Source organism: Bolinopsis microptera, chromosome 9 (genome assembly GCF_026151205.1).
Source record: "Bolinopsis microptera isolate Bmic1 chromosome 9, MBARI_Bmic_1.0, whole genome shotgun sequence".
NCBI classification, from domain to species: Eukaryota; Metazoa; Ctenophora; class Tentaculata; order Lobata; family Bolinopsidae; genus Bolinopsis; species Bolinopsis microptera.
In genome coordinates, this window is record NC_087080.1 from 6,349,781 (window position 1) to 6,372,046 (window position 22,266).

Here is a 22,266-nt window from a genome sequence, read left to right on the forward strand (position 1 = left end):
GGGCAAGGAGTCCTTCAAATTTTCTTATGGAATCATTAGAGTTATTGCAAGGTTTGCAATAAACTGATCCCACCAAATATCTCTTTCCTTCAACTTTTATTTGGCACCAAACAGCATCAACTTCGTCTACGTTAAGGTCATAGACCAACTCTGGATGTAGTGAAGGATCAATGACGAGCGCTACCCCAGCTGTCCCTTTATTTATGTCCCCAGCTTTATGAAATACCTTTTGTGAAGACAAAGTATCGGTACACAAGAAAACAACAATTTCAAGAAAACAACAATTTTATTTAGTATCAATTAAAGCAGACAAAAATATATTTCATATATATATAACTAGCACGAACTTTAGATCAGATATCTTAGGGGACTTGGAGTAGCAAGAGATTGACTAAAAGGTATATAACTTTTACAAAGATACGTCGAGAAGAATCCAGGGTGATACAGGATCGGAGAGTGCAGACCAAAAGTTTACGCACCCACCTTTGCCTCCTGAGTTCTTGGTTGGGTAGAAATTTATGCAAACTTGGTCGTTTATACTCCAAGTCCCTTTCTTAAAAGAAGTAGTATTAACTATGTCTAGAGTTAGCTTCGTTCAATAATAACAATATCAATATAATCAATATCAATACCAGATAAACCTAACCAATAAATTATTAAATATCAATTAATTCATTCCGATAAAAAATGTTATAAATTTAGATATTTAACTTATAATCTAAAAACATTACAACAAATGTTTAAAAAGCGCCCAAAATCGATTTGAAAGATTTTCTGTCTATAGTACAATCATGATAGTAATAGTAAGTGTGTGCCGCTGCAATTAGATTTGATTACTGCAATTTAAAATTGTTTGGAGTCCAAGTATCTTTTAAGTCAGCTGCCTGTGCTTGTATTAATAGTGCTTTGGTTCTCAGTTTTATCAAGCTAATGGACGTTTCTAAGCAATTGCTTGAAGTTAAAATTTTTTTATGAGCAGCGTTCCAAAGCTTGGCTGCATTAAACAAAAAGGTATTTGATTTATTTAGGAGAATAACCATTAGACTCGTTGCACGGTTTGAAATGTTGATAGCCTCATAAAGGGAGTATGGGCAGTGGTACTTGATAATCTTAGAGAATTCTAAAATACAGTGATATTTGTACAAGTTTTGAGCTGTAAGAATTTTTAATCTATTAAAAATGGGTTTTGTATGCTCCTTTTCAAAGTGTTTATGGTCTAGTTTTTGCATACCGTATGGTCTAGTACGTGCACATGTTGATTGTTTATCTAAATATGAGTCAAGGTCGCCAAAAAGGATCCTTATACAGTGCTTCTGTGTGATGAAAAGACTATCATTGGACCGTTCTTTGAGGACAACACCCCAAACACTTATACCATAACTGAGATGTGATTCAAAAAGAGCATTATATATTTTCAAATATAGTTCAGAAGGTATCGAGTGCCGAATTCTGCAGATTGCACCAGTCATAGATCGCAGTTTTTTACGGATGTAGTGCATGTGGGCAATCCAGTTTAGCTTACTATCTATAACAACACCTAAGAATTTGGTATCCTTGACTTTAGTAATAACCTTACCATTGATGAATATTGATCTAGATTCATCTAGCAGGATAGCAAATGGTCTGGTCCGTGCACAGGTGTCATCATATTCAGAGGCAGGTTTAAAATGTATGTAGCAGCATTTGGACATGTTGATATGAAGTAGATTACATTTCATGTAAATCGAGACATGTTTAAGTACTAAGTTGGCTTTTTTGTATGTTGCTTCTCTAGATGGTCCTGATATGAAGATATTAGTGTCATCAGCATAAAGTACAAATTTCACCTCACTGTCTGAAAAACAGTTTACTATATCGTTCATATACAATAGGAAGAGTAACGGCCCTAGAATTGACCCTTGTGGTACTCCAAATTTCACGTCCATTGTTTCTGATGGTACATCGTTATACATAACATACTGCTTTCTGTTAGTCAAATAGCTTTTTAGTAAGGTAAGTGCTGTGCCCCTAATACCGTAGGAATTTAATTTGCATAAAAGAATATCGTGATCAAGGGTGTCGAAGGCTTTGCTCAAGTCAATGAATATCCCTAGTACATGTTTATTGCTTGCCAGAGACTTAGTAACGGAGTCTATAGATTTGTGTAGAGCATGGGTGGTAGAATGGCCTTTTCTAAATCCAAACTGTGAGTCTGTTAGTACACCTTTAGATGTGAAGAAATTATAGAGGCGTTTATAAATGACCTTCTCGAAGATTTTTCCAAATAAAGGTAATATTGATACAGGCCGATAATTTTCAATGCATTCCTTATTGTCTTTCTTGTAAATAGGAATAACTTTACCAGTTTTAAAAATACTTGGGAATGTACCACTTTGTATACATGTGTTGTAAAGCCTAGCCAAGGTACCAGCAATGAGCTTGGCCGGTTTTTTAACAACAACTATAGGTATGTCACTCGCCTTAAAGTAAAGTAAAGTAAAGTAAAGTAAAGTAAAGTAAAGTAAAGTAAAGTAAAGTAAAGTAAAATTTATGACATCACATCATCACACATGTCTACAAACTATCATCGCACTGTGTGAAAAAATATATAATAAATATTTCCCCACCAACATTAATTAATTATCAAATACAATATTTAAAAACAATTTCATCAAAAACATTATCCTATTTTAAAAACTTCCCAGTGGAATAAAGATTTATAAAACGCTTCTTTGCCACATAAGGATGGAACCAAAGATAATTGTTATGTTTCTCTTTATTACTGACATAACTGGCTCCCTCAATTCTTACTAAAACTTCATTAGAAACATTCCAAAAAAAGCAATCATTTGTAATACTTTTAGAAATCATATCTATCTTATATCCTTCTAATTTAATTTTAAAACCTAAAACTGTCACAGAGTTCTTGACGTCCGGAGGGAGTTTGTTCCAATATGGAATAACTCGCTCCGGGAGAAAAGACTTCTGGATATTCTTGACCTTTGTCACACTTTTACTACATCTATTGGATGAAACCAGATTAAGACCTGATCTGCTTGGTCTGAACAAGTCTGAACCATAATCAGTCATAGCATTAATAACCTTAAAAGCTTCAATAAGGTCCCCACGTATTCGCCGCTCTGCCAGCGTTGTCAAATTGAGGATTTCCAGTCTACGGCTGTAAGGAAGAGTACCCACCTCATCAATCAGACGGGTAAACCGCCTCTGGACGCTCTCCAGCTCCAAAACAGTCCCCCAACTTCCATGAGCCGCAGGTGGATTCCACAATTGGACACAATACTCAAGATGAGGTCTTATTAAAGCTTTATATATAGCAATCATAACAACCTTTTCTCTAATAACTAAATTCCTTACAATCCAACAAATCATACGATTTGCCTTAGCGATACATGCTTTGATCTGTTCGTTCCAAAGCAGGGAGCTATGGGTAATAACCCCCAAATCTTTTTCCTGTGCAGATACTTCAAGTTCTATACCATTTACCTTATAATTTAAATTAGGATTGTTGTTAAAATTAATGTGCACTACTTTGCACTTGGCAGGATTAAATTGTAAAAGCCAAATACTTTCCCAAACTTCTAATTCTTCGATATCTTCAGCAACACTACCGTGGTTAGCTGCATTACCAATTAATTTAAGATCATCAGCAAATAACTTTATCTTATTTTTTACAAGGTCAGGCAAATCATTAATATACAGAATGAATAGGAGAGGGCCTAGAACTGACCCCTGAGGAACACCAGATAAAACATGTTTAACCTCGGACCATTGTCCTTCTACAGAAACCCTCATAGTCCTGTCTGTAAGAAAATCTTTAATAACATCTAAAACCTTTCCTTTGACACCAAAGCCTTCCAATTTAGACAGAAGTCTAAAGTGGGGGACTGTGTCGAATGCCTTACTAAAATCAAAGTATAGAAGATCAACCGGGGCACCTTCATCTAAAATGTCAAGAATGTCATCGAATGTCTCTAAAAGATTAGATAAACACGATTTACCCTTAACAAATCCATGCTGATGCTTCGAAATTCGATGTTCTAGAAAATTTAATACATGTGCTCTCACCAACTTTTCATACACTTTGCACAAAATACACGTTAATGAAACTGGTCTATAATTTAAGGGGTCCGATTTAATACCCTTTTTAAACAATGCTACAACAGATGCAGATTTCCACACTGCAGGTAAAGATCCTGTATCTGAACACTTTTGAAATAATTTAGTTAATGCTTCAACAAAATTGTTGTCATAAGCTAGCGATTTCAACAACTTCGGATGAACACCATCCGGACCAGAACTCTTAAAAATGTTAAGCTTTAAAAGTTGCTTTTTTATATCAGAACTGCTGACTTCCATATCATCAATATCATCAATACTCTCATTGTCAGGTCTTAAATTCTCAGTTTTAGGGAGAGGGCCAGGTGGTTCACGCACAAAAACAGAGCTAAAGGCACTTGCGAGTACCTCAGCTGACTCAGTTGAACTATCTGTGCGTGTACCATCTCCTCTATCTAAAGAAACCACACTTGATTTAATTTGACGTTTATTTCGTAAATAAGAGTAAAAAGACTTACAATTCTGCTTAAGATTAGATGTAATTTTCTTTTCATAGTTAACTTTAGCTTTAATTTCTGCTACTTCATAAGTATGTTGTTTGCTACTTGCATAACTAAAATTAACATCAGATGGATTAATATCAAACTCAGCCCATGCTTTATCTTTATTCTTTCTCATCCGTTTAAGTGCAGATGTACTCCATGGCAACTTGACAGGTCTGTTGTCGAGATAAACCGAAGCAGTCGGAACAGCTGCAGCAACAGTCTCCAGTTTACCATGTAATTCAGCCCACATATCTTGAACATCATTGGTAGAACTATAATCCCAGTCGATATTTTTCAAACTAAAATTTAATAACTCTTCAGAGGAAATCTTACCCCATATAGGTTTGATAATCTTCTCTTTTAAACATTTGCTAGTATCCGGCGAAACAACTAGTTCGACAAGTATCCCAACATGATCACTCTTACCAAGCGGAGAAACGATCTTACAACCGTTGACAAGAGCATCATTTGTATACAGGACCTGATCAAGAAGACTCTCCTGGAGAGTATCCTTCACAAGCCGTCTTCTAGTTGTCTCGTTGGTGAAATACCAAGTTAAACCACTGTCATTGAAAACATCCATGAATTTCTGTTGAGTAACTAAAAACTGGTTCTTGCTAGCAATATTACTATTTATGCTACCAGTTTCCCATAAAACATTTGGTAAATTAAAATCTCCTAAAAGGAGTGTTTCAAAATCATTCCTTTCACTACAGATGCTCTTGATACAAGATATTAACGCATTATTCTGTTCTAAATTCAATGAAGTGGATCTGTAAATACAACAAATACTAATCAGTCCACCTGATGTGTTGATATTAACAGCTAAAGAATCCGGTGCCTTTAAAAAAGAGTTCACTAGTGAAGCATTACAACAGTTATTAACATAAATTATAGAGCCTCCTCCACCACTTATACTGCCAGTGGAATTGTCAATTCTAAAATCTCTATCTTTTCTAAACATACTAAATCCTTCAATATAAATTTCGGCATCTAATATATCACTACTAAAATGAGTTTCGGTTACACAAATTACCTCAATAGATTTATACATTGATAAAATACATTTTAGTTCATCAATTTTATTAAATAGGCCGTTAGCATTGGTATAAAAAATATTTAACGGCTGGGCACTGCGGCCTCCGCTTTGTCCTCTGTCTTCTCTGGCTCTCTTTTCTTTGCTTCCTCCTTCGTCTTCTCTGTCTCTCTTTTCTTCGCTTCCTCCTGCCTCTTCTTCCTCTCCTTTCTGGCTAAAAAACGAATATCTCTGTCTGCCTTGCAGAGGTCCAAGTTGATCCAATAAGTTGACTCTTTCCAGCCCTTACCATGGTCAGCGTAGAAATTTACTGACTCTTCATCTCGTGTCTGGATGATGAGCGGGCGACGGTGATCTGGCTTGTCAGCATCAAGCTTGCCAGAGCGATGGCAACTTATCATGTCGTCCTTCTTAATCTTTAGGGTCTCCCTGCAGAACTTGGAGTCATCCTCCTGGCGTTGCTTAGAGGTAGTCTTTTTGCTCTCTGGAACCTTGAGCACACACAGATTGAGTTTTCGTTTGTTTCGCTCAAATGTATCAGTGTGCATCTTCATTTGCACTTCCGAAATAACAGTTTCAGAAGCTTGTTCACGACTCATGTCATCGAGAACCTTCTTCTGGGTTTGTGCTGTTACCTCAGAATAGAGACGAACAGCTTTATCAACTGTTTTCTCTGCGCTTCCTTTAATAGCTTCCTTAATCGAGTTAGTCAGGGCTGGGGTCAAATGTTGGAGTTCCTCTTTAATAATAGCCCTGACAGCCCCGTTTTCCTTAGTGTCAGCTGAGGTATGAGGCGCCACAAAACAGTATGGGCACTTCCAGTTTGTTAGATTCAGTAACATCTCGTTTTTAAGGCCAGATAAACCAACACAACTCAGGTGCCAAAATAATTGGCAAGCTTCACATTCAACTGATAGTTCTTCTGACATGTAAACATCACATTGGCAGTATTTTTCCTCTGGCACTGGGACATTATCAGAAGATGAATCCTTAGGGGGACTCGTCTTGACTCCACGTTTTTTTCGTATCGACACCCTCTCGGGTACATTGTTACTTGCCATCCCTGAACTCAAATTATTTGTTATATAGTAGTGTTGAAAGTATTACCATTTTGAAAATCTCTGATCACCTCTATAATTTCTTCTTCATTAGTTTCTTCCAGGTATATGGAGTCAGATACCGAATTAGACATAAACTGAGCAAATGATTCTACTGGTTCCAGAGAAATACTATTGTTTGACAGTACATTTTTATTGAGATTACTTGCAAGAGATGTAAAATATTCACAGAATTTGTTAGCAATTATTCGTCTGCAAGTAACTCTCTGGCCATCTATAACAAAATCGTCCTTACATCTAGACAAATTTTTGCCACGGAGTTCATTTATAATTTCCCAAGTCTTTTTTGAGTTCATGCTGTACTTCTCGAATTTTTGAGTATAGCACATAGCCTTTGCCATCTTTATTGAGCTCTTGAGAAACTTGTCGAATTCCTTGTAGTAGATGTGCTTGTTTGGATCCCCATCAGGTAGTTTTAATGTACAAGTCTTCTTCCATTCGAAATACAACCTAGCTTTCTTGTCGATGGAGTTAATGAGGCCCTGGGTGATCCAAGGGTTGGTTATGCTGTTACGTTTAGTGGTTCTAGGAGTTAGAAGTTTGCAAGACAAATCTATCTTTTCTTGAAATAACTGCACGAAAGAGTCAAATGTGTTACAGCTGTGGTGGAATCTATCTATATCGTTTTCTATTTCAAGACAGAGCTTCTCTAAGTTAGCATTACTATAGTCGTAGTGTATAGTAATTTTGTCTGATGAATCAGGTGTTGGCACAGAGTCAGGGGAAAGTTCAATAAGAGTGAATATAGGGTGATGGTGGGAGATCTTGTCAGATATCACACCAGAAATAAGGGATTGATCTACGACATTGGTATGGATATTGTCAATACAGGTCCTGGAACAGCCAGGCATTTGGTGAGTTGGTACTGATATGGTTGGTATGAAGCCGTTGTTGAATATTATTTCTTGGAATTTGTCCTCTGATGGAGATGGGTCGTTCAAAATGTTAACATTGAAATCACCAAGAATATATACTTTTTTGCCATTCAGTTTTGAGAGAATACATTCATACGCTTTGTTGAACATCTCAAGTGATGCGTTTGGGGGACGGTATATAACCCCTACGACAGTTGGATCTTGCAAGCTAGTGATAGATACAAACAGTGATTCTATGTGTTCATTACAGAGAGATAAGTCAGTGATTTTGTTAAAGTTAAGGGAATCGTGTAGGTAAAGACACACTCCTGACCCTTTACCCTTGAACTGGTTTTTCTCTTGGCAAAAGTAGCGTGATTGGTAACAGGAGGAGTATCCGTTAAGCTGATACAGAGTTCCATTTTCGGGATTAGTGTTTGTTTCTGCAAGGCCGATAACAGAGAATTTGTGGTCGATACAAGACAATTCAACTGCAAAGTTGTCAAAGTTTGATGCATTTCCATCAATATTTAGAAATAATTTTGACAAATATTTAGCTGAATTTTTAGGTAGGATGGTGGCATTCAACACGCACTGATTAGTGAAACAAATTTAGTGAAACAAAATTGTAAAAAAAAAAAAAAAAGAAAAAAGGGGGGACCCCCAACCCATGTAGCTGAGACACCTCACAGCAAGTAGACCAAAGTGGCTCTTGCTTGTGAAAGGTGCGTCAACTACCCGCCGAAGCGGTGGGTTGGGAGTCCCCCCTGGGATCATTTCGTCCGTAAAATTATATACAACATAAAATAGTACAGTAAAATATCAAAATTTACATAAACAAATCTAGGAGACCTCAAAGCTCGTCTTCTGGGGGATGAGGTTGAAGGAGATGTCATGCAGTTCAAGATGCTGGGCCGTTGATCTTCCTCTGATTCCTCTTAGAAACAAAATTGTTGCTATAATTGATTTAAATAAAAATTTGTTGTTTTCTTGAAAATTTGTTGTTTTCTTGATAGCCGTTTCAGCTGTCTGGGAAAAGCAGTTAAGGAAGATATTGCTGGGTTCATCCCTTTCAAACTGATTCCATCATGTGAATCGTACGATTTTTGACATAATGATTGGTACTACACTTATATTATTCCGGGCAAAACTTGATATTTGTTTTAGGACATTGATGAAAACATAAAAATTACGACTAATTTTGGTAGCAATAGACCATTTCCTTTACCAGTGTACTGCCGTGCTCTACCAATTGCATCGCATGATTTAATTGAATGTATTATCTGATTGAATGTACTTCAGTCTAGGTTTACACACGGATGTGCCTACATTATTAGTAAGCTTGGAGACGTAAATACTTAAGCAAGCTTCTTATAACTAGCTAAATTCTTTCAGTTCTGGGATGAAGTGCGTTGTGCAAAGAAAAGTCAAATATTGTGTCACAGAATTTGGTTTAATTCGGCATCAGTGGCACTGCCATATTAACTATCAACTTTACCATTATACAATTCTGGTATACCAGAAATTGTAGACAAAATTATCAATTCGTATAATCCTATCAAATTTGTAAACCTACAAGAAAAGAATGCCGCGGATTCATCATTGGGATTAGTTGTCATTCGTACACGTTGTCTGACCGGACCCGCTGCGCGCGCACGTGTGCACGGCTCCCCTTGTATCGTAGAAACGCTTATATCATAATAAACATAATTAAACTTGAACATCCAATAATAAAATCATGAAAATTAGATATACTATGTAAAATACACTTTTTATAGCATATTACTTTGTATTTCAGGCTGTAGTTTTATAATTTAACTTAACCATTTTTAATGATCTGGCTCGGTGCGCGCTACTTCGTAACACTTGCCATCGAGAAAAAAGCGGCGCGCACTACTTCGAAGAAATTTAGAAGAGTAACATCTGTCAATAACTTAACAAGACATGGCATGCGCGCCGAGTTAAACTCGTCGACGGTCTTAGATATCAAATATATAATATTTGGTTCACCTAGCCATGAGTCTACGCGTACTGCAAGCGAAAGGGCTCTGGATGGAGCAAAATATTTGGAATTAATATTTTACAATTATCACCCGTTGATTTCGAGCTGCTCCTCAACAAAAGTTACTTACGCTATTGTGGTTTTTACTAAAAAATAAGCATGGCAATAAAAAATGAACAGTAATTTATCTTGATACATGTTGCGTATCACAAACATCAGAGTGCAGAGATATTTTTCCGCGCGTGAAATAAGTGGCATGCAACGTATGTCAAAGTTTATTTAGTTTTTACACGTATTTTATTAAGATCTTTGAAATCTAGATTTTTACCTGAAAACTCAAAATTGAGAGAAATCTGGTTCCAAAAACTTGTGTGTGATTAAAATATCAATTACACCCACACGAATTTGTGGAGCGATATCTCAAAAAATGTTTGATCGGTAGCATGTACAAAGTTGTTGGTGCCAAACATTTTAATTCCGCTTCGTTCGATATACACTATAGTATTACTATTCGGGTCGTAACTTGGTTGTTTTTTGTTAAATAAGATAATCCTTTGGAGAGGTAATTGTAAGCGTTAATAACGATCCATTAGGATTTTAATAACGATGAGCTAAGATATACCGTTCATCTTAGACTATTGGATCAATCTTATTATGTGATTAGATTTTATAAACGAACCTGGCATACAAAAGATTGTAATGCGGAGGTTGGCTGGCTCTTCTATAATAAATACGACACTCCAACTTACAGAATGCTTGCTAGAGATAAAACAAAATATTATCAGACTATACATGCAGCATGAGTAACTGGTGGATAAGCCTTCGGTAAAAACGGATCCGGAAAAGTCAATGCGGCACTCGGGTCCTTGGTATTGTCGTCGGTATATTGTCCATTATTTACGTTCTGCTTTCATAGTTCAAACAATAGTGAGCTCTAAATATACAGCTTTAAACCGATTAAGTATGAATGAATGAAATACCTGACAATCCGCACTCCTATAATTCAAAAGCATGAGTAACTCGTAGTGATGTACGATTTCTAGAAAGTTTAAATTAAATTTGGCGCTCACAGGTCCTCGTGATCATGTGATCGCCGCATAATGTTCTGTAAATGCGCAGGGCACCTTCAAGCTTAAATTATTCACCATACTGAGGCAGTCAACCAACGAGCGGCTTTATTTTTATGATATGATATGTTTTGATTGTTATTAATAAATACCAAAATTTAAATTTGTTTTACTAAAATTTGTTTTACTATAAAGATTCAGTAAAAATAATATCTCAATACCTTAAAAAATGACTAAGAAATCGGTATTACAAAGATCGGTATCTTTAAAAAGATAAAAATGATCTTTTCCGAATGAGGGAATATTCTAAACAAATTTTGAATATGCCTAAACTTATTGTTTTTCCATACTTTCACATTATGAAATAAATTGAGGGTGATTATGCGAGGTTCTTGTAAGTGGTCTATTCAATGAAACAAGGTAATGAACGAAGAACAACTTACAATGAACTGTATTACATGGAATTTTGTTTTACTTAACCGTTTTACCCTCATTTTTAATGTAATAAATGTCATAAAACCTCGATTTACTGTAGAGTTCGGGGGATATGATATCAGTTGGCAATAACCATGCATTCACACAGAAGTTGTTGGGTCAAGTGACAAGATCACAGTTACTGCTATTACAAAATAAAAAATCTATGATTGGTGGTGTAACGTTTCACACTAGCGCCTCCATGTGCAGTGGCCCTAGCAGCCCTTTTTGGCACCTATTTTTGGCACCAAGAAAGTATAAAAGTATAGTTCAATAAATCATGGAAACTGTCTGGATACAGTGAAGATTGCCGCATGTGATTGTGTCTACAGTGGGAAGTGGGAACAGGGATTATGGAGATTAAAGAGAGTTGGCACGAGAGAGACTAAATGTGTGTTATACAATTTTACTCAAACCATTTCAGCTTATTTTATTATTATATTCTGTGTTTCATTTTGTATAACAATCCCACTCTTCTTGTAGGTATTAACAGTTTATGATAAACTAACTTGAATACCTGGTTGAATCTTTTCCTTTCATTCCTATTCAACCCTCCTGTTTCTTTGCAGCCATGGATGTTATACCTTTTTGTTGTACATTGCCATGAAGGTTTACTTTTCTGTATTATTTTTATGTCCTTGCACCCACTCACCCACAACTTTGTAGTTTGTGGGATCTTCAGCAGAGATATTGGTAGTCACTTCTATTTCAAGCTCAAAAGACTATCATTGATTACTTATCAGAGATTAAAATATCAACCTATTCGGCCCCTCACAACTAACTCAAGATTAAAAATTGTAAATATGATAACAGTTCCTAACCTTTCAAAAGTGTACATGCTACGATTTGTTAATGATTTGTAATTATTTGACCACCCCTTTTTTACTATTTGTACTTAAGGGGGCCGGGGGGGGGGGGGGGGGGGGTCTTCATCAAAATTCTCTCAAAATTGATTTTATGGTTGTTTCTAATAGAAGGGAGTAATATCTATCAGCTGCTTTTGGTCCCGTGAAAAAATATTGTTTCTTGCCGAAATTATCGCTGGTCAAAGGTCAGCGCTCATGTATAATTGTATTGCGTGAGCAATTTTCAATCGCGCTTCCTGAAAATTGAGTCTAAAAATATATTTTTTTCTACAATTTTTGAGCAATCACCCTCAAACTTTCAGGATATGTTCTAGGGATCATTTAGAAGAGAATTGTCGAGCCGAATTTGAGATAGGCCTCAGAAAATTTTTAATTCGATTTTGAAAATCTTGGACCTCATTTTTTGACGATTTTTCCAGGTCCAAGATTTTCAAAATCAATAGATTTTTTGACACACACATGAGCGCAGACCTTTGACCAGCGATAATTTCGGCTATGAACAATATTTTTCCATGGGACCAAAAGCAGCTGATAAATATCGATCCCCTCTATCAGAAACAACTATAAAATCAATTTCGAGAGAATTTTGATGAAGACCCCCCGGCCCCCTTAATGGTTATTATCAATATCAGATGTAATTTTGGTACTTTTATACAAGGTCAAAAGGAAATTGCAGCACGTCCAAATTCACCGCGATTTTGCCTAGTTTGACTTGTCGCGGTTTTCTTTTGTACTTGCTTTTATATCATGTTAAAATATTTTTAAACTATGGGTTTAGTTCTGGTTATCATCACCATTCGCCATTTATTTGAAAGATTTCGGGTTTTCTTTCTAGGGAAAACTGTGACAGCCTTTTGTTCTGTTCTTGTCATTTACGTCACAATCGCAAGAATAGCAAAGCAAGTTCGATAATTCGAAATAAGTAGTCCTTTTACCCTTTTCTCCACAATATATTTAAGGAAACTTAAAATTCAACAGCAAATGTCAATCACCCCCTCCCGACAACCTGTTAATATAATCTGGGAAGTAAGTAAAACAAAATTTTAGTAAATCAAAATTTTATTTTACACCCATAATCAATTCATATTTAGTTCAAATATTTAAAGTCAAAATAACCATTTCACAGAAGTGGTTTTATTATAATAAAATAATTTGTGATATGTGTACACGTGATAAATTAATTTACACTAAAAAATGTACAAAAAATACACAATTTTTACTTTGCAACACTGGTTCAGCGCACGGCTGATCAAAAACATTTACTAACTAGTGTACAGCGTACGCGTACATGAAAAGATGACTTACTGAATTGTTTAATAGTTAATTAGCCACGAAAATGTTCAAATTGTGTAAGAGGGTAAAGGACACAATTGCTAGTAATGCTTCTTCTTAAGTGTGAGTTCTTATCCCTACATTATAAAGCAAATTACATGTTTATATTCTTGTTCATTAAAAGTACAACATCAATAGGTGATGAAGATAACAACGTTTGAGATCCGGCTTCACAACCCTCAGCCAGTATACTATGCCGGACAGACCGTAGCAGGACAGGTGTATCTTGAATTAGCAGCTGAGCTTGACTTCCGTGCCATTACCTTGGCACTGCATGGTGACGCAAATGTAAGTGTTATTACATAAATTTAGGTTACTGTTGGGTTTATATCCTAGATGTTTCTTCAGGCAGTGCACGGCCTGTGATTATAGTGAGATAGTGATCCAGTGAAGCGAGTGATTGGCTTGCTTATTTGTTGCTACTATGTGAAGATTAATATGGTCCCTAGTCTAGTCTGAATCAATTATTCATTATGATTACCTCGTTCTCACTGTGGATTACTCAGCTCTTCTCACGCTACTCCACCCCACCCCACCCCACACCCTTACAGCATAAGAAGGTAACTCACGTTACCTTTTACAGGTTGCTTGGACGGAACATCATGGATCAGGGAAGAGCCGCCGCACAGTTCACTATCGTAACAACGAGACCTACCTTAACATAAAACTCTATCTCATCGGGGACGGCAAAGAGAAGAGCAAGCTTCCGGCTGGAGGTCACAACTTTCCCTTCTCTATAACTCTCCCCATGAACCTACCCTCCACTTTCATTGGAGATCACGGTTAGTACTCAGAGGGTGATTTGCTTCCAGGGTGTTGTTCGTGACCTGGGGTTATACATATTTATTAATTATAGTTATCTATTATTATCATGATAAATATTCATTATCAGAGGTGAGAGGAGCTATCTGCCATCATCAATTAATACTGTCCCCACAATTGATACCTATTTACATACTACTTTGACAATTAATTGATTCTGCTCGATCTGCAATTATATCACTCGCCTACAAATCCCCCTTTAATTTAAATTTATAACTTTCAAACATATCATAAATACAGGTTACAGCAATAACGAATATATATATATATATATATATATTTTATACATCCTTAGTAAGCTACTTTAACAGGCTTATCTCGTTCAGCTATTTTAAGATCCATAATATCTCGTAAATACCATCGAATAAAGCGTATTGCGATCAAACTGTTACTAATGATATATTTAAATAGGTATTCTAAAAGTCAGATATTAACTTCATAGTATGGAAACATGTGGATGCTATCGCTCTTTTTAAATAAGATACATCTGACTTGAGTAATTAAGGCCACCAAGATGAGACTCAAAGACCATGCGGCTTCATAGTTCACCACCTTCTATAATAATCCATCTTTATGGCGTCAGCAATTGTATCAATTTGCATATCTTCATGAAATGCAAATTCTAAAAATTGCAACAATTGTTATCGGCTCCGGCAATATCTCGATATTATAGCTTAAATTTGCATAAAGTCTAAATCCAAAGTCTAAATTAAACAATTTGGCATAATCATGATAATGATCATCGTTTGTAATTTTGAGATTTAACTTGAAAAGCGATTACACTCACAGCGACACAGATTGAAGCTCACACCACATACTCCCAGGGCGAGTGCTGTACTTATTCAAGTGTAACATTGATAGACCGTGGAAGAGAGATAACAACCTCCACCTTTATATCACAGTTGTGTCATTGCTCGACCTCAACCAGGATCCCAGTGAGTACTTATGTTATCTTAAATAAAAAATATTTAAAAAAAATTAATGTTCTTATCTTAAAACAACAAATATTCATATTTTGATGCAAGAAGAAGTGTTCTGTGATTAAGTTATTGTAGGCTAAAAATTAACATAGACCTTGATAGACCTTGATACTGCCATAAAATTAAAAACTTTTCTTTCACCTTCCCACCAGTACCCGCATCTATACAGCTAACATTTGCTAGTTTTAAAAGAGCTATCCAGATCACTGAATTTTAAGGAAAATTCACCGTTAGCTCTAATTTGCGAAGGAAAAATGCGAAATTTAATTTTTGTGGACATAGGTTTTTTGTTTGAAGTTTGGAAGTGTTCCTATTTAGTTCAATATTTAAACCTCTGCTGTCTACACCTCACGAAGTGTCAAGAAACCGTACCAGAACTTGTTTTTAAGAGTCACAATACCATGTTTCATGAAAACTTATACTTGTACTGACTACCACGGCCCAGTACAGTTCTAGTTTTCATGGCCAAAACCGTAGGAATAATCGGTATTTTCTACTCTCCCGTGAGTAATTCAAAGCTTAATGTTATCTGAACATTCCCAAATCATTACCTCGGACCGTGAAATCATATTGCCTATTTTACAACTGAAAGTTCTAGAATAACATTCAGAAACTCAAACATTTGCCGAGTGCCGACTACTACTTCTTACAGCCGTAATAAATCTTAAGAATTTGTAATGCGCTTGGAGTTCTAAGTGCCGAGATACCACGCCCTTTCCTTGGCAATTCTAGCCAATTTCGTCAGCCCAAATGACGATATCTTATACAGGCCAATGTCAACACTTAAAACGTGGTGTTAAGGAGTTTTTTTAGTTCTAATTATAACAACGTTTTGTTGTAATTACATCTTTGCTAGTGAAGGTGTGACATAGTCTAATGTCTAAAAAGTCTTAAAATGGATATGACATAGTGTATCGTCCTAACTCCTAAGATTGTCTAGATTGTTCGTCTGAAATCTGTTCACCTTTCTCTAGACCTTTAATATGAGCCGGTAGTACGATATCAGGTGGTAAACGGCATAGTTTCGGTCTAGAATACCATGTACTAAACACTACTACTAGTACTAGCGACTACTTGCTAGCAGTTGTAGAATGTAGGGGCTAGGGTTAAGTTCATCTTTCAACGCGCAACTTTCCCCTTTCCACAGTTCTTCTAACATTCTTCTTATCTTTAACATTGGAAAATAATAGTTAAATAGTAAAACTAATAAGACACCAAAAGTTACAGAACGATCGGTTTAACTATTAAAATGTAAAATGCAGTGACTAGTCTCAGTTATAACGACGTCTCATTTCTGGATCGGTGATCAGTAAAATGTGACACAAATCATCGGCAAGGCACTAGAATCCTTAAAAGTATACGTGTAAGCATTACTATTAAGTAATATAAGTAAGGGAGTCGTGAAGGCTGAGTCCACCTCGGTACCTGGCCATTTACAGGATCTTAAAATTATTGTGTTTTTATTCTCTACGGTATTTAATTCAGGCCTATATATAGGGTCTAAAGAGCTGAGAACAGATAATATTAACCTGTAAATGGTTAAGTGTAATAAAATCATGCAACATTTATAATTGAGTTCAATGCCTCTGATGATGGAGAGATACTCTAATAAACTGTTCAGATAACCCAGGCTTCATTTGTCTTCAACATCAACATTATTTTCCAGGTTAAGTGAGTGTTTCTAAGGGATTTAAAGGGATCGTCCACATTACAATTTATATTGAGTAAGTAAAGCCAGATTTAGGCCATTTTTGTCCTCCGTAAGCTAATTTGCACATAGCTATTGTGAAGAAATTAGCGGTCCTGCTTTTCCAATGAAGGAACACTACGTAATAAGCTCAAGCTGTAGAAAGTATTAAGCTGATCAATCAACTTTTATTATTTCTTTAAAGTTATGATAATATCTGAAAAAGTCTTGTACATGATATCATCGACCTTGATTGTCAACTTGTGGAAAATTAGTTCTCTAGTAAGTCCTCATGGAGATTATTTTACAGCTTCTTAACAGTATTTTGCAGTTGTGCCGCCCATTAATAAGTCATCCCCAAAGCATTATTACATTCAGTTTGCTGTGTGCAGAAGGTACTTACCAATTTAAATGGGCTCTGAGGGTAAAATTGCTGTTAAATTTAGGGCATAAAAACTGATATTTATTTTACATAGTAATGTACTGTGTGCTGGTCCCAAGTCCAGACGCCTTCATTAATTGGTTTTTAACACAATGGCCCTGTCTAGTCGTTATCTACTGTTAATATGATTACTGCTGGAGATCATAGACATCACATTTACTGTGATAAAATACAAAAGTAATCAATAATTGAGTAATGTGAATTAGACTGTCATTAACATTATTAGCATATTATTCTGTATTTAAATGGCTTCCTGTGCCGTGATCTATAAATATTTATTCATAACAATGCCAAAATATGTCAAGTCTTACATGTTGTATACAGAGCAGCGCTCAGTTTCAATCTATCTGGCAACTTGTCATATTTGAATTCTTTCAAAATAGTATAATATAAACTGTATCAAATTTAAAAATTTTACAATAGACCATGTTTATTGTTTGTAATTATTAACAAATGGACATCAGATAGTTGACTTTAGCAGTATACACAGTACACATAGCCAAATATAATAAAATTGTCTCTAAAGTATGCCAGTTTGGTTACTATAATAATGTAATGTTATTATATTGGAGCGAAAGAAGGAATTAACAAGTTTCTGCTCGTCTCAGCGTCTCCGAATTGAACTAAATTTAACTCTGTCCAACATACTAGTACAGCAGTTCTTCTGCTATACTAACTGATTTGCCAAGCACAAATCAGCAGAATATGTCATCGAGAAATAGTGAAGTCAAACAGAATTAATATATTTATAGTACTGGAAGTTATTTATCAAACTTCGCATATAATTGGTAGTCAGGAAGTCTAGCTTACCGTACTGTTTAAATATCACCGGAAAATCAGAATTAAACTTTTTAACTAAAAACCCCGTATAATATATTAAAACCAATATAAACCTTCAAAACTGGTGAATTTTATAAAATTTAATTTACAGAATACATTTAAAATATTTGTAGAATTCTAAAGAATCGGAGATTTCTCACCAATCACCCGTAATTAGTGAAGGGATATTTAATTAGTGAATCTGTACTTTGATTAGTGTTAAATATTGGACCTCGCCACAACCTCGCCCAGTGCCTTATGAGGTTTGTAAAACATGTTAGACAGTAGCAGGGTGAAGCAGTACAACCTTACTTAGCAACTGCAACCTCACTTAGCCAATAGCCCTGTGTTAAACTCGTGTGCCATGTTTTGGCCCCTAATTTCATGTCCGATTTAAAGGCCAACTTGTTAGTTAAAAAATGTATTTTGGTAAAACGATAATTTATTTTTAAAGTTTATGACACAATCAAACAATATTAATATATCTATACAGTTAGGGCATTATGGATATTTTCTGGGAACTAATTTGCTACAACTACAAGTATTTCTGTGGAAGAATGTGTTCCCAGCTCCCAGGAACCACCCCAAAGAGTTGTAAAAGTAAATCTGATGGACAAAACTATCTAGAGAGTATTTTCTCCAGGCAACTTACTATGAACAAACCTTCGTTTGGAAGGTATTACAGACTTCTGGATGAATGCAAAATAGCCGCAACTAACATATTTATATACAACTTATTATAGTATTATGGGCTAAAACACTTACTTTTTGAATTATTAAGTTATTAGTGAAAAACTGATTGTTGGCTTCACGATTTAACGGAAATATAGGTGGGTTATAAATTGGGCTGATAGAGGTCACACATTGTATAATTTCAAATATTCATACTTGGGAATGACTTTAGTGTTAGAAATTCTCATAATATAAGTTGGTGTTACAGTTAGAAAGTAAACATGGTGAGGGTAAACAATACACAGTGGTATAAGGAGTACGTACTTTTTTCACATGAAAAACTTGTGTAAGTATACACTAATGAGCGTGTTGACGGCACTAATCATCAGTTGTTACTTCTCCTAGATGATCTCAAGATGTTCGGTTGTATGCAGCTGTCTAGGTAGATTTAGTTCAGATGATGGTATAGGGTTGGGATCTCGCGAAGAATGATGAGAAAATAATAATGTTGATAAACATTCCAGCGAGCTCCAGAGCACAATCTACCTTATTTTAACGCATTCTTGAGGTATTGATCCCTTTGGGAGCTGAATGTTTTATCGGCTATCTAGATCCCTAACTTCTCCCTTATTGAAAATATCTTACTTATTGACAGTAACTTACTCATCAGCTGTAGCTTCTGTCTTTACTTCAGAGTGAGGTGGTGCCCTGTTTGTAAAGATTTTAGGCTCTTAAAACATCTCCCCATTTCATCTGCACTCCAATCAGTCGTACGTCTTGATGGTCTATTCAGTAACACTAGTTGACACACTCCCCATGAGAATCGGAAAGTGGCGTACCGCGTACTGCACTAATAATATGTCAAATGAAAATGTATGGTTTCAAATTCCTACACGATATGTAAAATATATATATCGATACTATTGCATGATAGATAAAATTAGAGTTAAATAGATTCGTTTAACGATGTACACATGTATATTATTGCAAAATTTGACACGCACATACACTGCAGCAACTCGACACAGCACATTATATCTTAAAACATAACCGCTGATCAACCACATTATTTCAGATGCAGCATCGCCGATGACCAACAGTGGGAGTAAAAAGTTCGGTTGTCTCTGCTGCACAACTGGTCCCCTCAGTGCTACACTGTCCCTCCCCAAGCTGGGGTACGTGTGTGGGGAGACCATCTTCTTTTCCGCTAGTATAGAGAATCTTAGCAACAAGGTCATGACCAAATCAACGATAAAGCTGATCGAGCGCGATATTTTCATATCAGCGCGTGGCAAGCAGCGGCACTCAAACCGGATAATATTGACCCACCAGGAGGAAACCATTGCACCGGGTGCCAGTTTCACGTGGAGTAATGTCGGGCTCCTCATACCCCCTCTCCCACCCTCCCAGCTCATCTACTGTAACATCATCGATATAATATACACTGTGGAGCTCAGTGTGGATCCCTCAGGGATTGGGTTTGATCTGGACGTTCCGGTGAACATCACCATCGGTACAATCCCACTTCGTCAACAGTACCAACACATCAACTACCAATACCAGCCGGACGCAAACGCACCGCCTCCAGCAATAGGTGCACCGCCACCAGACATGAGTGCACCCCCACCACCCAGCTATGGAGAAGTGGCGCACGGTGGGGCGGCGATGGAGGGAACTGAGGGAGAAGGGAATGAGGTCCAGGGAGGTGGGACTTACGCTCCTAGTTATCCGACTTATGCGTTTAATAAGAGTTAACTTCAAGACAGTTTACTCTTTATTCTAGTCACTAACTGGTCACTAACTGGTCACTAACTGGTCACTAACTGGTCACTAACTGGTCACTGACTGGTTACTAACTGGTCACTAACTGGTTACTAACTAGTCATTAACTAACAATTGTACAGTGCTTCGAGTATGAGATTCATACTGCGACTGCTAGCCCTATTACAGATAATTTAGGATCTGTTGAGCTGTTGAGGGAACATCACGGACATTTGGTGGGTATATCGGAGTTGCAATTATGGCTGATTGTTTTTATCAACTATACTGCTTTGAGAATAGTCAGGTTAGAGTCAGGTTCCGCTTTAGGTTATGAACACTAGAAACACAAGTCAGTTATGTAAATAATCATCACTGATGTGGTGAGAATATGCTGTTTTGTTTACTTTGATCTAGCTGCTGTTTTTTGCTTTTCTTATAATACTGCTTGAAGAATGTTTGCGAAAGAAAATACCGCATGTAATTGTACACTGTAGTGTTTTTAAACAACGTTTTAGTTTATGATAATTGGTTGATGAATATAACTGTTTGGTTTTTTTTGAAATCTTGAGCGATTTATTTCCCAATAAAAATGCATTGCATGTGATCCAGTTGAATCTTGATCTTCATATAATCGATATGGTACACGTACTCTAGTTCGAATAGCACACTAGTTCGACACGTACTCTAGTTTGAACTATAGTTATCGAACTAGAGTGCGTGTCGAACTAGAGTACGTGCATTTCTGAATATAACAATTTTCTGAGTTATGGAAAGTATTCAAGGCAATGTAACTATTTTTAGTTAATATTATAAGAAATAGTGTCAGTAATTCAAGAAAATGTGCTGATTGCTGAATCGATAATTTTTATCATGTTGTCTTTTTTATTTCACACTGTACTTTCAGTTATGATCTTTGTTTTATTGAGAGTGAAAACTGCTCAACATTAAAATTAATTGGTGTACTGATTTATCGAAAATTACTGACACATTATAAAACCTCTAACACCTGCAATGTTAAGAATAACACGGCAATCAAAATTTGCTTGCCCACTGCCCAGAGTCGAGAAGCCTTTGAAAACCCGAGTTTACCGAATATAAACACAGGGCGCGGTAAGCAAAAACCCGAGATTCCTGTATTTTTAATCCAGGGCGGGGTTAGCAACTAATGGTTAGCAACTTGCGGACTTGCCCCTCTCCCTTTACCACTTACCTATTCTTCTTACCCATTACTCTATAACTCACTATCGTGACACATGCAGATGTCTAGTGAATGTGTCTAACTCCGCATATAATCCGTACAGATCATGGATTGTTAAACATTTAGTCTACCAAAAATAGGCCATATTTTAGCTAAACTTAATGTTGTTAACTAATTATTTGTGATTAGTGACTAAATGAGCTGATGACTAATCTAATTGTTGGCCAAGATTTTTTGGTGGTAGCACAGAATGGTTAGAGGTGTTAAAGAAATTCAAGAAGAAAGTATTGATTTTAAATTTGTTATATTTTTCTCGATATTATCCCAACATTTTTTAATTTGCATGAAATTTCAAACAAATTTAACAGGGAAGGCCAAAAGTTTGACGGAAAGTTTTGCAAATTAAGAATTTAAAGTTTTTCAAAAAAATGGTGTTAACATACATTTTTCGGATCTAAGACCCTAACTCGATGTTACAGATCTCGAATAAGGCTCGCTGTACACGTTCAACCTAAATGATATGCTGTTCGCACTC

General features: G+C 36.2%; 3 protein-coding genes across 4 annotated transcripts in view; 1 reads left to right on the forward strand and 2 right to left on the reverse strand.

The window, feature by feature from the left end:
• LOC134820569 (frizzled-2-like) overlaps window positions 1-6,734 on the reverse strand; it is an 88,774-nt gene extending 82,040 nt beyond the window's left edge. The window contains exon 1 of the mRNA XM_063831023.1: window positions 6,706-6,734. The gene's annotated coding sequence lies outside the window, so the exon portion shown is untranslated. The remainder of the gene's footprint in view (window positions 1-6,705) is intronic.
• The window catches only part of LOC134820570 (uncharacterized), a 119,439-nt gene extending 112,701 nt beyond the window's left edge, over window positions 1-6,738 (reverse strand). For both annotated transcript variants that reach the window (XM_063831026.1, XM_063831024.1), the window contains exon 1: window positions 6,704-6,738. The gene's annotated coding sequence lies outside the window, so the exon portion shown is untranslated. The remainder of the gene's footprint in view (window positions 1-6,703) is intronic.
• The window catches only part of LOC134820573 (arrestin domain-containing protein 17-like), a 68,827-nt gene extending 47,340 nt beyond the window's left edge, over window positions 1-21,487 (forward strand). Inside the window, exons 2-5 of the mRNA XM_063831028.1 lie at window positions 13,487-13,638; window positions 13,934-14,132; window positions 14,997-15,107; window positions 19,848-21,487. Coding sequence (XP_063687098.1) covers window positions 13,492-13,638; window positions 13,934-14,132; window positions 14,997-15,107; window positions 19,848-20,527 — 1,137 coding nt within the window. The 5' untranslated portion in view covers window positions 13,487-13,491 and the 3' untranslated portion in view covers window positions 20,528-21,487. The remainder of the gene's footprint in view (window positions 1-13,486; window positions 13,639-13,933; window positions 14,133-14,996; window positions 15,108-19,847) is intronic.
• The last annotated feature ends 779 nt before the right edge of the window (window positions 21,488-22,266 follow it).